Below are 15,334 nucleotides of genomic sequence, written 5' to 3'. Positions count from 1 at the left end.
CCAAAAACGAAAAATTCAGTTTCATCATTTTCTTTTTATTTAGAATTAGTTTTGAAATTCTGTTGTAGATGCTATGAAGAAGCGCGGTTATTTGAAAAGTTAAGAATCTTCTTCTGAGAACTTTTCGCCGATAGTAAGAAAACTCAGTTTGATCAGTGCCCGTCTATTTTTGAGATCAAAGCTAGTTTTGAAATTTTGTTGTTATGACGAAGAGTATTATTTTAAAAGCTATAAATCTCTTTCTGAAGTTTTCTCGCATTTCAAAGTCAAAAAAACTCAGTTTGTATCAGTTGTTGTTCTTTAATTCAAAGCCACTTAGTTTTAAAGTTGCCTTTATTTACTACTTCCATCAAACTAGAACTAATGTTAAGCTTGTGTATTAAAGTCGAAAGGTTTCGAGCAAGAAAAATGATGAAAAATATATGTTGAAACAAGCTGAAGGTGTTGATGATCCAAGAAAAAAATTCAAGTTTTCACAAAATGTGTACATAAAAAATAATGAAATAATACCAATAAGCTAGCGTGGAAAAATGATATTTTTGTTCCTAATTTGTTCTCTATTCGTTTTGGCCCTAAATTATTTTATTAGTAAGCCTTTTGTAACTTAGGTTTATAAGTGCGAAGTATCAAAAATAAAGCAAGAAAATGTTCATTCACGCTAACTTCAAAAACTCAAGTGCCAACCGACTCGCTAACTATTTAGATCTTATTTTCATCCAAAACTTAAATTAAAGCTTTTCTTTCACTCAGAAAATTTCCGTTCTCTAATCCGATGTATTGGTTTGCGCTGCGAAAACAATTAAATAAAAACAAAAAAGATTGGAGTTATCCGTTGTTCTCCTAGTCTTTCTTGCAACTAGATAATCCACACGCCTTTCCGTAGAGATCTTAGTTCCTTCTAAGTATTGACATTTCTCAAGGTTTTACCAGTCTCAATTACGCTTTGATCGCTTTTCATCGCACGTCATAGGAAGCGCTTTCTTTTTAACTAATTGAATTGGTTAACTTGTGTTACAGAGTTATAACGGGAGATATAGTGACTGGCGTATTTATAAATACTCTGGACTTACAATCTTCCACTACTGGATCTGTACACCACTCGCAAGCTAGCTGAACAACGACCGCTTTAGGTAAGACGAGGTTTATACATGAATGAGTGTGTTAAAGCGAGTAAATCCATATGTCCTGTTATCAAGGAAAGTGGCAGCTAGATGGTAGTACGAAAACAAAAACAGTAACAGCAAAAACAAAATGACACTCTATAAAAATATGAACTTCAAAGTTTTGGTAGGCAAAATCTTAAGTTAACAGGTGTTTAAATTATATAGCAACTGATTCGATTTTCTGTAGTGAGTAACATTTGTTAAAAATTTCATAATTTTCAAACAAAATATGACTAATTAACAGAGATTTGCTTTTTGAAAAGCTCTTATGTATTGCGAACTATTTGCTTTGTTCTTTACACTTTGTGGAAGTAACGTCGATATTAAGTACACGTCAAGAAAACAAATCACTCCGTAGCTGCTTTCCTTGTCTAGTTGTTCGGCGTTAAAAATTGCATGATAGCTGAATTTCAATTAATTGTTACTCTAAAGTTTTACAACAAACTTAGTTTGTCTTGGTGAACTTTTTGTTACTACTTTTTCCAAATATTGTGATAAGGTGAGATTCAATTTCAAGCTCCTAATTTGAATGAAAACCATTTTGAGCTTCAAAAAACGTTTGATAGTCACAGAACCCGTTTGAGTGTCAAAAAAACCGTCGTGAGTCAAAAAACGCATTTAGACTGGTCAAAGGACCTATTTGAGTGACAAAGAAGCCCTTTGAAGACCAAGAAGACATTTGAATGTCGAGAACCCTGTTGAGAGTCAAAAGGAAACGAAAGCAGTCGAAAGTAAAGGAAGCCATTGAAGAGTCCAAAAAAGCCAATCGAGATTATGACTTTCTTTGAGTGCTTGAAGTCTATTGCAGGATTTTCGCAGGCTCATTTAAAGTATCTTCAATTATACTATATGGAAGCGGGTTATTTATCTTTAACGATACATATTTTTATACCATTATACTTCAGTACCTTTATTAGTAAACCAAGATGAAGAGACTCTCTACATTAGCTCTGTGCTTGATACTCTTGATTGGGATCTTCCAGGCAAGCGCGTCTTCAGGTATGTGACCGCAAACTACCGGCTGTAGTAATTCTTGGCAATACCAGTCCGAAAACTGGGCAATCTGATAATGCATGAGCGGCAACCTTTTATTGATATTCTGAAACATCCTCTGGGCTGATCAAAGTCAGGGCACAGCTAACTTACAGATAAAACTGAATTCAACTTGTTAGTTTTAGCGGATAAAAACCATCAAGCACAGACTTAAGACTCCATTCACATGGGATACGAGAACCGTTTCCAGCAATAATATACGTTTTGACCTATTTGTAGGTAAATTGATCTCGATTTGAAAAAATCTTTCAGAAATATGAGAAAAAGTAAATAACTGAAAATGAAGTAAAGTAGTAAAGCAAAGTAAAAAAAATTATAGCATAAATTTATTTTTTTTAAACAACAGAAACTATAATTCTTAAGATTAAAAAGTTTTTCGGCTTTAAATTTTTAATCTTTTCACTCTAATTCCTTTCTTTTTTTCCTTCTCTTTCCTGTCTTTTGTTTCTTATTTGAAAAAAATTAAAATGGAACTAATATTAATTGTAACCATGGTAATACTAATAGCAACAACTATTTACAATGATTAACAATTATATATAAATCAATAATTCATTTACATCAGTCACTGGGGTCCAGCTAGATCTCTGTCTCTTTGTACAGTAGTGTCCAATTGTGTTTATGAACCGTTGTTCATGCCTATTCCCTACTAATTGAAGATTCACGTCGTTTCTATTGTGAACTATTGAAAACTAGCAACGGCATTTTTCTCTTTGCTTGCCTCAATTTATTTTGGAAGCTTTCACTCTAAACCTCGCCTCAATCATTCCATTCTGAATTACACGATCATTTCATTAGCTTTTGCTTTTATAACGAGTGCAGATCTTCCCAACTGGCAAGACCCGAGCCAGATAGACGATGATGAAAGAACGCCATCTGAATCAACGAGAGTAAATCCAAGAATGATGAAACTAGGAGTCAAGAGAGGTGGAGGACCCCCTCACAATCGATGGGGTGGCATTCTTGGAAAGCGAAACTATTAGGACAAAAAATAACACTGAACAAAAACCATTGATGCTCAGTGTTCTAATTACTTACTAAATGAAACCGAAAGAAACAAATAATAATGGCATAAGTTAAAACTGCACGAGACCTTTCTAGGAGACTACCAACACTGTAATGTTTCGCTATGCCACAAAATGACATTCTGAAACTCTTTCTCTGTTACCAATGCTTTTCTTTTCCTTTTCTAGTACTGATTGCTAACTCAGCTTGTAAGTGCAACACAGCAAAAACAAAACAAAAAACACTTTGACACTTTGACGTATTTTCTCCATCTTTAGTTAAAACGCTAAACTAAACTTCACAGTAGAATACATATAACGAGTACCAATGGTCAAAATGTGAATAACGGTCGTAGATTATATATATTGAAAGTGATGAACAATAACCCTACTTAAACTCCATGCAATCACAGAGCATGATTAAACTGATTCAACTAAAGCAAGGTTACATTGCTATGGCAACAGTAGTCCTGTATTTTAGATAACTGACTAATCATTACCTTGCTAATCAGAGAAATGAAGTTGAATAGTCAAATGTTAATAAAATTAATGCATGATTAAAATAATGGTGTTTATTTTATGACTAATGGATAACAAATGGGGAATATTGCATGATGGGGAGTTTAACGTTTAACCCGTTTCTTAACCATGGATAATGATCAAAGACACTTCACACCAAAATATATGCAGTTTTGAAGATTTTATGAGTATGAAATAGAGTTTCACGAAAAAAGTTCAAAAGCAAAAAATATAAGAAAAATAATTATGAAACAGGATAGGCCAAGGTCGATTTATTTTAAACAAAAAGTTGTTGCTTACTACCCTTTGCTTATTAGAGAAATTTAACACTACTTTCCCCATGATTTCCTGTAGTCGAAGAGTTTTTTTTCTCCATCTTATATCATTTCAATTTTGACTCTTGGGTATTGACCGAGCCAAGACGCAGAAATAGATAATCGAAGAGGCACAGAATATAACAGGATAAACCGGATTATCTATCCATGGTGTGGGATCCTAATATCAAGTTCCTGTTTATCAATACATCATCCTCTTTACAGGTTCCATTGTCATGAGGATATCTTGTGGATTAACTGGGTTAACGTACACTAATCAGGTTGTAGAAACTCGATAATGATGATGAGGATGTTGATAATGATGATGATGAGATAATGAATGATGATGCTGATGTTAATACTGATGATGATGATCATACTGATTAGAATGATGGTGGTGACAAGGGCATGCGGAGGGGAGGGTTCCAGGGGTTTCGTAACCCCCCTTCATGGTAAACAAAGGCTTTGAGACATGAACCTTTATTTGCCAAGTTAGTGATAGTCCATCAGCTTGTTCAGCTTATCAGCCTGAAACAAAAACTCCTGTATAATTTTGCAGTCGATAATGTTGATCACCTAGTTTTGAATTCAAGAGCCAATCGCCATAAGAAATCTGACATTCCCCCCCTCCCCTCCCCTCAAGAGACGTCTGTACACGCCCCTGGGTGATAATAGTGGTGGCGATAAGGATGATACGATGATAATGATGGTAAAAGGTCCTTGCCTTACCAGGAAAACAGTGGATGGGTAGGAATGGCATCAACTGTTATGGAAGGCACCCACTGTTATCTAGTATGGTAAAAGGTCGTTGCCTTACCAAGATAACAGTGGATGGATAGGAATGACATCAACTATTATGGATGGCATACACTGTTATCTAGTATGGTAAAAAGGTCGTTGCCTTACCAAGATAACAGTGGATGGATAGGAATGACATCAACTGTTATGGATGACATCCACTGTTATCTGGTATGGTAAAAGGTCGTTGTCTTACCAAGATAACAGTGGATGGGTAGGAATGGCATGAACTGTTATGGATGGCATCCACTGTTATCTGGTATGGTAAGAGGTCGTTGCCTTACCAAGATAACAGTGGATGGGTAGAATTGCATCAACTGTTATCTGGTTTGGTAAAAGGTCGTTGTCTTACCAAGATAACAGTGGTCGTAGTCCTACCAAGATAAGAGTGGATGGGAAAGAATAGCATCAACTGTTTTTCATGGCATCCACTGTTACCAGTAAATTGAAATGATTAATTAATGAGCAATAATAATTAAGTAATTTTATCGAAGTTTATCAAGTGCTAAATTTTATTACAATTTGGTTAAAGAAAAACAAGATGCATCCAAAAGGAATCCTGGGCCGCCACTTTCAAAATTTGGTGCATTCAGAGACACAATCCAAGATGACACCAGAAGGCCACCATCAAGATTTGGAGCATTCAGAGACACAATCCAAGATGACACCAGAAGGCCACCATCAAGATTTGGAGCATTAGGAAGAGACACTACCCAAGATGACACCAGAAGGCCACCATCAAGATTTGGAGCATTCAGAGACACAATCCAAGATGACACCAGAAGGCCACCATCAAGATTTGGTGCATTCAGAGACACAATCCAAGATGACACCAGAAGGCCACCATCAAGATTTGGAGCATTAGGAAGAGACACTACCCAAGATGACACCAGAAGGCCACCATCAAGATTTGGAGCATTAGGAAGAGACACAACCCAAGATGACACCAAAAGGCCACCATCAAGATTTGGAGCATTAGGAAGAGACACTACCCAAGATGACACCAGAAGGCCACCATCAAGATTTGGTGCATTCAGAGACGCAGCCCAAGATGACATCAGAAGGCCACCATCATGATTTGGTGCATTCAGAGACTCAAAGGATTAATTAAAAATATTATAAAATAGACAAAGATTTACCAAAGCAGGACAAAAATGATTAAATTGATAACAATAAATTTAGCAGTTTGAATAGGTCAGCAATGAATGAATAAAACTGTTGCAAGTGTTGAGTTTGTTAAAATTACTTCGCACGTTAGTAGATGAATAATAAATAATAATTAACGAAAATGACGGAACAATTGTACGTTAGGCAAAAATCATAGTAATGCTGTACAAGATTGTATAACGCGCTAAGTTAAGGCGGTCTCTATGAATTTATTATTCCTCTAGTAAAATGATGAAAAATGATATCTTTGAATTTTGGGACAGATTCAGCATGCTCCAGACAACTAGGGAGTTTATTCCACAATTTATCAGACCTGGGGGAAAAAGAACTTGTAAAGTATAGCTGACGGTGAGAATAAACGAGGCGGAAATTTGTAGGATCTTAACTGCGCGTGCCATAATTTGAAGTTGAAAATTTCATCGGCTTCAGTCTTACTTGGGTTTTTAATATTTAATATTTTATTTTTTCCTTTTGAAATTTGCCTAATTTGCCTTTGTCTCATACCTATTATGTCTTCAGTGGCAGTAACAACCAATTTCACAACAAGTCATTGAAATTCAAGAGTTTCAGAATATCGAGAATCGCAGTAATGAACTTATTAATAAGTTTCATAATAGAGTTAAGTATGTTGTGGCGTGAGAGCATATTGCTCAAGAGGCATAACTAGTTGCATTCCGAAGAGAAAATAATGTCTATCTCTAGTTCCTTTTTATAATTTTACTTAAGGAGACACAACCAAATTACTGAAAATATTAAACACAAATTATTAAGAAAGTAAATACTCTAAAAGCATTACATTCATGATCTTATCAAAATGTTTAAAATTGATATGGATATAACTCCAATGCTTAAATTGGAAAGATCGTGATCTTCAGTTATCAAATGTCCGTAGGAGTGTTTTAATTTGGCTGTGGTTTTTCTCACAGTTTATAAATGGGAAACCCACGACAATAGAATACAACAAATGGACTTGTTTTATCAGGAGGCACTTTAAGCTATCAATTGAACATGTTTTCCATATGCTATTCTACAAGTTTTTCTTTGTTTAAACAAAAGAAAAAAAAGGCAAAAAACAGTGTTAAAGCAGAAATTTAAACGCTAGGAAAAACAGATAGGAACGATACAAAAAAAAGGCCAGTTGATCTTGTACGAAAGAGTTCAGCAAGAAAACCAGACTTAGATAGATCTTACTACCCTCTCAAGGAAACAACTGTCACAAAACTACTAGTATATTAGTATTACAAAAACGTGCTAATTTTTGCCAGAGGGCATTTTTATCAAGATATTAATCATTTCAATTATCTAGTTTCTACTACTTACAATTTCCGCAAATCCATTTTCAATCGACAACAACTAAGTCTGTCTTCCTCGATAATTTAGTTTATTCAGCGAGACTTACAAATTGGGGTTTAAAAGGAAGGCATTTTAATACTCGTCATATCTATACGCATTCGATATTGTTAGCACTCGGAGAACGCTTCCCTAAAGGTAAGACAAAGTTTCACGACTTACAGGTTTTAGTTAACTGTACTGTTAAAAAACTGCGTGTTTTAAAAAAATCAGAGTAAAACGTCTTTAACAATTATTTTAAAATTAGGTTGTTTGTTGAAAGATGAAGAGGATTTTCATTATTTTTAAAAATCTTTATATCAATTTTGTAATACTTGAAAACAAAAGAACCAAATAGACTACAATTATCGCTACAACTTGAGACCGTTGCAGCTCCTTTTAAAAACAAATAGTGTTATTTTTTATTTTTTATTTTTTTTATTTCTACAATATATGTTTTTTTATTACAATATTTTTTGAAATCACTATATAACTGTGTATATATTTTTTACAATATTTTTTAAAAATTACAAGTGTGATAGCATTATATTTTTGTATCTTTATTAGTCAAGCAAGATGAATAGACTGTCTACATTAGCTTTATACTTGGTACTCTTGATGGGGGTTTTCCAGGCAAGCACGTCTTTAGGTAAGGCATTCCTTTCAGCAATAAGCCAGTAAAACATCACTTTTATCGATATACCTTGAAACAACCTGTTGGCTGATCAAAGTCAGGGCACAGATAAGACGAAGTTCAAATTGAAGTTTAGCTTATGAAGGTTTGTGAAGGGAAGAAAAGAGAGCTAACAAACTCTACTCACGTGTGATGCCGAGTTTGGGAATCAAACTCAACAGGTGAGAGACGAGGGCTACTGGCGCTACACGCCACCCTCGGTACCCACTTTCCCCTCTCCCCCCTTTCCGTCGACATCTTAGCTATTTCAATAATTCTTTACTTTCAACGCAACTTTGGTTGGTACAAAATCCTCCTTAGATTTCTTTACGGAAATAATGCTTTATCAACATGGGATGTCTAGAGGCTATCTACCTCTACTAAAATATACTGAGCCGCGTCATTGACGCTATTTTCTTCTCGAAACCAAAATTTTGGAGTTATATTTGATAAAAATTTAAAAAATTATATTTTGTGGGTGAACGAATTTAATGTGAATATTGGTTTACTATAACGTGGGGTTTCACGTTCAAGGCATTCTATGCGTACGACTCTCGACACACGTGATTTTTACGGAGGGAGGAAAACCAGAGAACCTAGAGAAGACCCTTGTGGCAAGGAAAAGACCAGTACATTGAATAACCTGTATACACTATAGTAAGCTTAAGTTGTGCATCGCCTGTGTTTGCTCTAAATAGTACATAGTGAAAGACAGCGCCATATTTAAGCACGACATCAAGCTTTGATCCTTTTTGCTTCGGCAGGTGCTCTTAGAAAACGCTCTTCATCCCGCAAGGTCCAATTAGATTTAGCAACAGTCAACAGTAATGAATGATATTCTCATCAGCTAATTTTTCATTCTTCAAACACACGAAATGCAGATCTTCCAAACTTTGAAGAACAGAGTCAAGACGCCGCATGCGAAGGCTTTGAGGCAAGAAAAGTCAATCGAGAAATGAAAGACGCCTTCCTCAAAAGAGAAGGTCCACCGCCAAGACACAATCGATGGGGTGGTGGACTAGGGAAGAGATATTAGTTGGACTTTCAAAATTTAAAGGCAAATATAGTTTCGATTCTTATTTTGAGTAATGTAAACTTAAAACTACGAGAAAACTTAAGTCGAAAAAATAAAAAATGAACAAGCAAATAAATAAATAGAGGAAGGAAGGAAATATTGGATGGCGAGAATGCAAACAAAGGAAGAAAAAAAATAAATAGGAAGCTAGTAATATGAGGAAAAGGAATCGATTACTGCATACCGCGTTAAATAAAGGATTTTATATTCTTATTATCCGCAATTGCTTTAATATTTATCGCCGAAAGAAAATGAAAAAAACCCCAAACATATTTTTAGGGCTGAAGGCATAGCCGCCATGGTTAGATTGAACTGTTCATTTTCAAGAAAAAAATTTTGTCATGTCAATCAACATGGCAGGTGCTTTATTACTTAGTTTCTCTTGGGGTAGCTTTTTCAAAACACCTGCACGCTGCTCTCAAAACTGTTTTTTTTTTTTTGTAGCATGTTTTGAAATACTTATTTGAAAATCACAATCACAATCATCCCTTTTCCTCTCTCCCATCACACACTAGTACATGTTACAAATAAACTGTAATCCCGCCCATCAACGCGTACAATCACAGAATTTTCATGACAAGGTCCACTCCCCATTACTTCAACAACACAATCCCCCCCTACCCCCCCAAAAAGATATGCGCTTTACAAATAAACTGCCTGCGCCTAATAAAGGGGCATCATGCATAGAATATTCTCCTCCTATCAACTATGAACTCAATTGCGGAGTTTCACGCGATGTGGTCAGTGTTTGGTTACCATTTGGAGCAGATAATGAGGTTAAAAGACTTTTATCAGCTGACTGAGACCTGAATCCTTTTAACCTTTCTTTATACGACAATTGATGACAATATAACATTTATTCATCCATTAATATTGACATAATCATCAGTTTTTCAGTCTTTATTTTACATCGTTTTATATCGAATTTACAAACGTGAAGACCTCAAATACAATATATACGTTCAAAACTGTACAAGGTTTCTTTGATTTCATAGAATGAATAGTCCTCCTGCTACAAAGCTATTAAAAATGTGAAAGCAGCTCAAAGGTCGCAAAATTACGGCCAGCGGTAATCGGAAAAGTCACATTTCATTGGCTGAGAATATTACGCCATTGTCAGCATCGTTGCAAATTGTTTTCAAGTGATGAAACGTACTGCGCGTGACATTGCAGAAGTATATATTGATTATACAGTTAAGCGTAGCTGATGGCAACATTGCGCGTTGTTGCATCGTTGTTGCATCAATGCCTTTCAGTTTCCAAATCGTCATCACCAAAGCCTACATTTGCTTTTGGTTTTCATAGGATTTTCAAGGAAAGCTATGTGCGTCAACAGCTAGAGCAAATATCAATTTCGTAGGGGAGTGATACGATAAACATACGAAAGATAAGTCATGAGACATTGACTCATGTGGGTTAATGATTTATCAACGAAAAACCTTATTGCAATGTATAGAGAAAAGACAATCTAGTATATATTGAGAGAGTACTTGGTGCTATTCAGTACAAGCAGTTGATCTCTCTTCACTCACACGCCCAGCTCGTGCAGAGGCTGATGTTGTCATAAAGTCAATTAATTACTTGATTGGTATCAATTTTTTGAAGTCGTCTCCGATCTTTCTTGAAACGCCATGGTGACGCGACTAGACGTTTCCTTGTCACTGTAGGCTCACAGAGCTTCCTTCCAGTTTGACACAAGGTCTTGAGTGCATTTGTTTTAAATTTACTTGCTTGGTTTGCTAAAGTGAACTGGTTGAGGCCCATTGACGTCAGGCCTTGTTTCTGATGTTGGAGTTTTGTAGTTGGGTTTGTTAAGTCGCTGCAGTGTAGTCTTGTGAATACGCACATATCTTCTAGAGCGGGTTGAATATCCTCTAAGTACTATTGAAAAAATAAACAAATATGTTATCAATGGCTTGCCATTACAGTTTTTTTTTTACAGTTACAGTTGTTTTTTCCGCCAAGACAATCATCGAATTCAAATCGATACAACTTTTGACCAAGAATGGAGCAAGCAAAATACAGAGTACCCAGAGGAAATAATATATTATTAAGAAAATCAAGAATAAGTATAACTTGATTTGAATTCTTGAAAATCGAACTGGCTTACGGGAATTATCGAGAAATCAAATTGCTGCATTATCACAAAAACAAAAGTTTTTTTGCATGAACTAAAGATATCGTACAGGATTTACAAACAAGTTGATGCATAACAAATTGAAAACTGTAAGGATATACTCTAAGAAGTATTTAGGACTGAAGCACTAGCGTAGCGAAAAATAGTTAACAAATCTGCAAGACACCCATAGGAATGTTGGTTTAAAATATCAACAAAACGTGAATCATATTGGAATTATTTTGCTATGATCTTACCTGAGTCATTCTTCGACCTCTTCTCTTACAACTGCATTTCTTAGAAACTTTCCCAACTTGAAGATGAAACATTTCAGCACAAACAGCAAATAATAACAGTACGATTAACGCGTTCCTTAGTACCCCCATAGTGTAGGAAAGACTTAAAGCAGAAGGCTATACAGATGTTTAGTCAGGTCTTTGAGTGAGCGAGCTCTTGCAAATGACGTTTATATGGAACTCACCAACGTTGGAGTATATACTAGAATCTTGGAAGCCTTTCTTGAACTAAATTTTCTACGCTGGAATCCCTCTTTTAAAGCCTATCAGAACAAGACCAAGCCCCTCAAAACCGTCAACGCCACTCTTAACATTTTAAGAGGATTATATCGTGTATTGACCACCCACGCTTTCTCTTTATTGCACCATCCGCTAAGAGCTCCCGGATGTAGTGTTGTTATTGAGTTTTATCGATGAAGTAAGCCGAGTTAGTAGCGACAAATTTTGTTATCGCTAAAGACTCTGCGTACAAAGTTCTAGCTTGTTCGTTGACCGCGGGCTTTGACTGGATCGTACTTTTCGGTGATTCGTAGTAAAAATAAGCCTGATTATCTAGCGGTGGTGAAGGAAGTGTGTCGCATAATCTATGTTTATAATGTCTTTGTCTTTTATTATCAGTCTTTTAATAGACACATACCTCGTGATAATCTTAATTTGAGGCTGAGGCTTCCAAAAAGGGCGAGCGCGCGCGCGTTTTTGGCGCGAAAGTTCCCGCCAATTCCACAGGAACTTCATCAGGATAATCCATGGCTAAAAATTTGGTCGTAAAGCCTTTTTTCTTTTAGCAACATAAAACGATATATAATTTTCTAAATTTGTTTGTAATTTGGATGAGTTGTTCGACCCCCTCTTTCTAGGCCAGTATAGTCAGTATGGGCCATAAGGGTAGACATGACATAGCTCATGGATTCTCATAAAAGACGAACAGTCTGGATGGACTGCGCGGGACTGCGCAGGCTGGAGATGATGCGTTTGTATTCTCACCTTACTTCTTTCAAAAAGAGCCAACGATAGCAAAACATACCTAATGGTGGAAGGTTTTGCGCATCCCTGTTATAGTTTTTTATATGTTTTGGAGCTATTTCCGACTCCTTTATTTAGGGCATAATATTTCTCCGTCGTCAAAAGTGTATTTCAAGCACTAGGAAATAATAATAAATTAAAGCAAATAAAGACAATATACTACTTCTTCTAAAAACGGCACATCTAAGATAAAAAGGAAAACGGAATAAACTAGGTATGGTTAGAAAAGCTAGGCTGTTATAAACTGTTTCTTCGATTGAATTCTACAGAAAGTGATTCCAAATAGAATAAAGTCAATGCCAGCAGATTTTGAAATATTTACATAGGAACCACTCCACTTGAAAGCATTCATTTTCTATTATTAATATCCTGTATTCATGAAGGAATTGCTACTTGTTGCTAGTGTCTTCTTTTCCGCTTTAGGTATTTTTCTTTGTTTATTCACACTCAATCGATTTGGGTCTAATCTCTTGTAATAACACATTTTTTAATTAATGAAACTATGGGAAGTGTTAATTCATATGTTGAAGAGGCATTAAAAGCTCAAGTAGGTTTAATTCAGTGTCATGGCTCTTTTCAAAGGTCTTAAGAACTTTCCGCCCAATTACAAAACAACATTTGAGATTCAAAATACAAACAAACTTGAACCAGTATCTACTTACATTAATGATTCCTGAATCGAAAAAAGCTATGTTCGAATCGCTAAAGAAATAACTATGAAATAAATAGAGGATATTACATGAGCGCACGGAGATACGAAATTTATCTTCGAGAAGATAAACAACACGAGAAGATAACTTTCGTATCTCCAAGCGTGCATGTAATATTCTGTTTATTATATAATTATCCATAAAATCAACTTAATAAGCTTTTTATTATTATAAAATAATTTATTTATAAACCAATAGCATGGTAACGATATTTTCACATGTGAAAATATCAGTTTTTCGAAAAGGAAAAATATAGATATTTAATGGATAATTATATGATGAAAGCTTATATTAATAAAAACAGAGCATTCTAGCCCCTTTTATACGACTTATTACTCAGTCGTTAAATAAAAGGTCATTTTTAAAAGCTGACATTAATGTTGACACGGAGCTAGTGAAGACAGATGCCAGGGCTTAAATCCAAAAGACATTTAATACTGCAACTCTGAATACATCTGATGCACATATTTCAACAATTAAATAAGTTCATTCAATTTACAGGCCGTTCAACAGTGCTGGGGCCTTTCTTTTCATCAGGCAAGGTAAAAGCAACGTTAAACTGCTTAATGAACTTGCAGCTCAGTTTGTATTTATCGTAAAAACACAAAACACAAGATGACTATAAACGACAGCAAAGATGGGGCCCGGGAGGGGAAAGGGTAGTATTTTGACTGGTCCAAAGTCGATGACTCATCAACATGCATAAATGCCTTCCTTCGGTTTTTGAACTTCAAAAGAGGCTGGCATTTCCGGCTTCATGTACCCTTCCCCTGGACACGCCTATGTTGTTTTAGATTACTCTTCAGTTAGGATGTGATATTATGTCACACTACAAAAATCTAGAAAATACTAAACTGCGATTCTAGAAAGGGACTCATGAAGTTTAAGGAGGCTAGTCACGTATGGCTATAAGATCGATCTTAGGACATTAGATGAAAAAGCGGTGTTACTATTCAGTTAAGGTGCGATATGAAAGTAAGGTAACTGTGCTCCAGAAACAAGAAAGAAAAATTAATTTCTTAAGGAGGCTAGTTAGCTATATTATCCCTTTTTGGGACATAACAGGGGGAAAAGGTTTAGTTCTCTTCAGTAAAAGTGCAATAGCTCGTACAAAAAGCCTGTAAGTAAGGTAACTTTTCCAGCGATCCTAGAAGGGAGACTAGTTACGTAACCTAGTGCAAGATTCTTTTTGGAGGATTAGATGTGTTGAACTATGCATGGAATTTTCTTCACTCATGGACCATTTTCTGGCTTTGTCTTTTTTTTTCTTTTTCCTCGCGAAAATCGAAAGTCACCAGATTAGACACTTTCTCCTCTTCTCTATTAACGATAGGCATCATCACTAAATGTCCTCTATACACAAATCTTGTAAGACGACATCGATAATAAACATACGATACTACGAATGCTCTCGCCCGGGTCAGACACTCTCTTTCATCTTGATTAGCAAAAATCACCGCATATATATCAAAACAAGATTTTATCATTTTCAAAGGGCGGATCTCCTGGAGTTTCATATATATCTAGTCGATTCGTTCTCAAGGGAACGATTTACTTTTAATTACTTAGGTCAGCGGGACGCAAGTATTGCGTGGGTTAATGTAATCAATATCTTTCGGAAGAGTTTTTACATTTGGCATTAAGTTTCGAAAAAATACTTTTAAAATCTCGTGCATTCCACAACACATTAATTGAGAAGAAATTTGAACAGAAAAATCTTTTTTCTTTATCATATTTTCGAGGAATAGGAAGAAAAGGTTTATTGAGAAAAACATCGCACCAAAAACATCGCATACAAGATTGTGTTAAAACGTTTCTATGATTTTCATTATTGTTATCTTGATGTAATGTAAAATGCGTGATGATGGAGAAGTACTCCCTCGTAATGATTGTGGCCAAATTTCTAGTTTGTTTTTCTAGAGGTTGAAACTCGAAACTCTTATTTTTTTTGGCACTGGAAAAAATATTAAAAACTTTTATATTAACTTGTTATGGCAAAATAAGAATTGAAAAGCTTAGTTTAAAGGATATAAGAAGAAATTAAGAGAATGTGACGAAGAAAATACATCTAATTTTTTTTTCGATACTCTTAAA

General features: G+C 35.4%; 2 protein-coding genes and 1 long non-coding RNA gene across 3 annotated transcripts; 2 read left to right on the top strand and 1 right to left on the bottom strand.

The window, feature by feature from the left end:
* The first annotated feature begins 1,010 nt into the window (after positions 1–1,010).
* Positions 1,011–6,078, top strand: LOC116289826 (uncharacterized). Its single transcript, XM_089034648.1, has 3 exons — positions 1,011–1,130; positions 2,069–2,162; positions 5,384–6,078. Exons 2-3 carry the CDS (start codon positions 2,090–2,092, stop codon positions 5,926–5,928), a joined length of 618 nt encoding a protein of 205 aa, XP_088890774.1. The 5' UTR covers positions 1,011–1,130; positions 2,069–2,089; the 3' UTR covers positions 5,929–6,078.
* Positions 6,079–7,410: 1,332 nt separating this feature from the next.
* Positions 7,411–9,288, top strand: LOC116289824 (uncharacterized). Its single transcript, XR_004196378.1, has 3 exons — positions 7,411–7,506; positions 7,915–7,996; positions 8,902–9,288. It is a non-coding gene; the product is annotated as an uncharacterized LOC116289824 (long non-coding RNA).
* Positions 9,289–10,064: 776 nt separating this feature from the next.
* Positions 10,065–11,763, bottom strand: LOC116289821 (uncharacterized). The gene is made up of 2 exons (XM_031696748.2): positions 11,469–11,763; positions 10,065–10,976 (listed from the first exon to the last, which is right to left on the bottom strand). Exons 1-2 carry the CDS (start codon positions 11,595–11,597, stop codon positions 10,665–10,667), a joined length of 441 nt encoding a protein of 146 aa, XP_031552608.1. The 5' UTR covers positions 11,598–11,763; the 3' UTR covers positions 10,065–10,664.
* Between the last annotated feature and the right edge of the window lie 3,571 nt (positions 11,764–15,334).

The sequence above is a fragment of the Actinia tenebrosa genome, unplaced genomic scaffold (genome assembly GCF_029948245.1).
Source record: "Actinia tenebrosa isolate PJP-AT-01 unplaced genomic scaffold, QUT_ActTen_1.0 PGA_scaffold2__45_contigs__length_23673736, whole genome shotgun sequence".
Taxonomy (NCBI): Eukaryota; Metazoa; Cnidaria; class Anthozoa; order Actiniaria; family Actiniidae; genus Actinia; species Actinia tenebrosa.
Note: the sequence above shows the minus strand (reverse complement) of the source record. Positions and strands in the feature narration are given on the sequence as shown.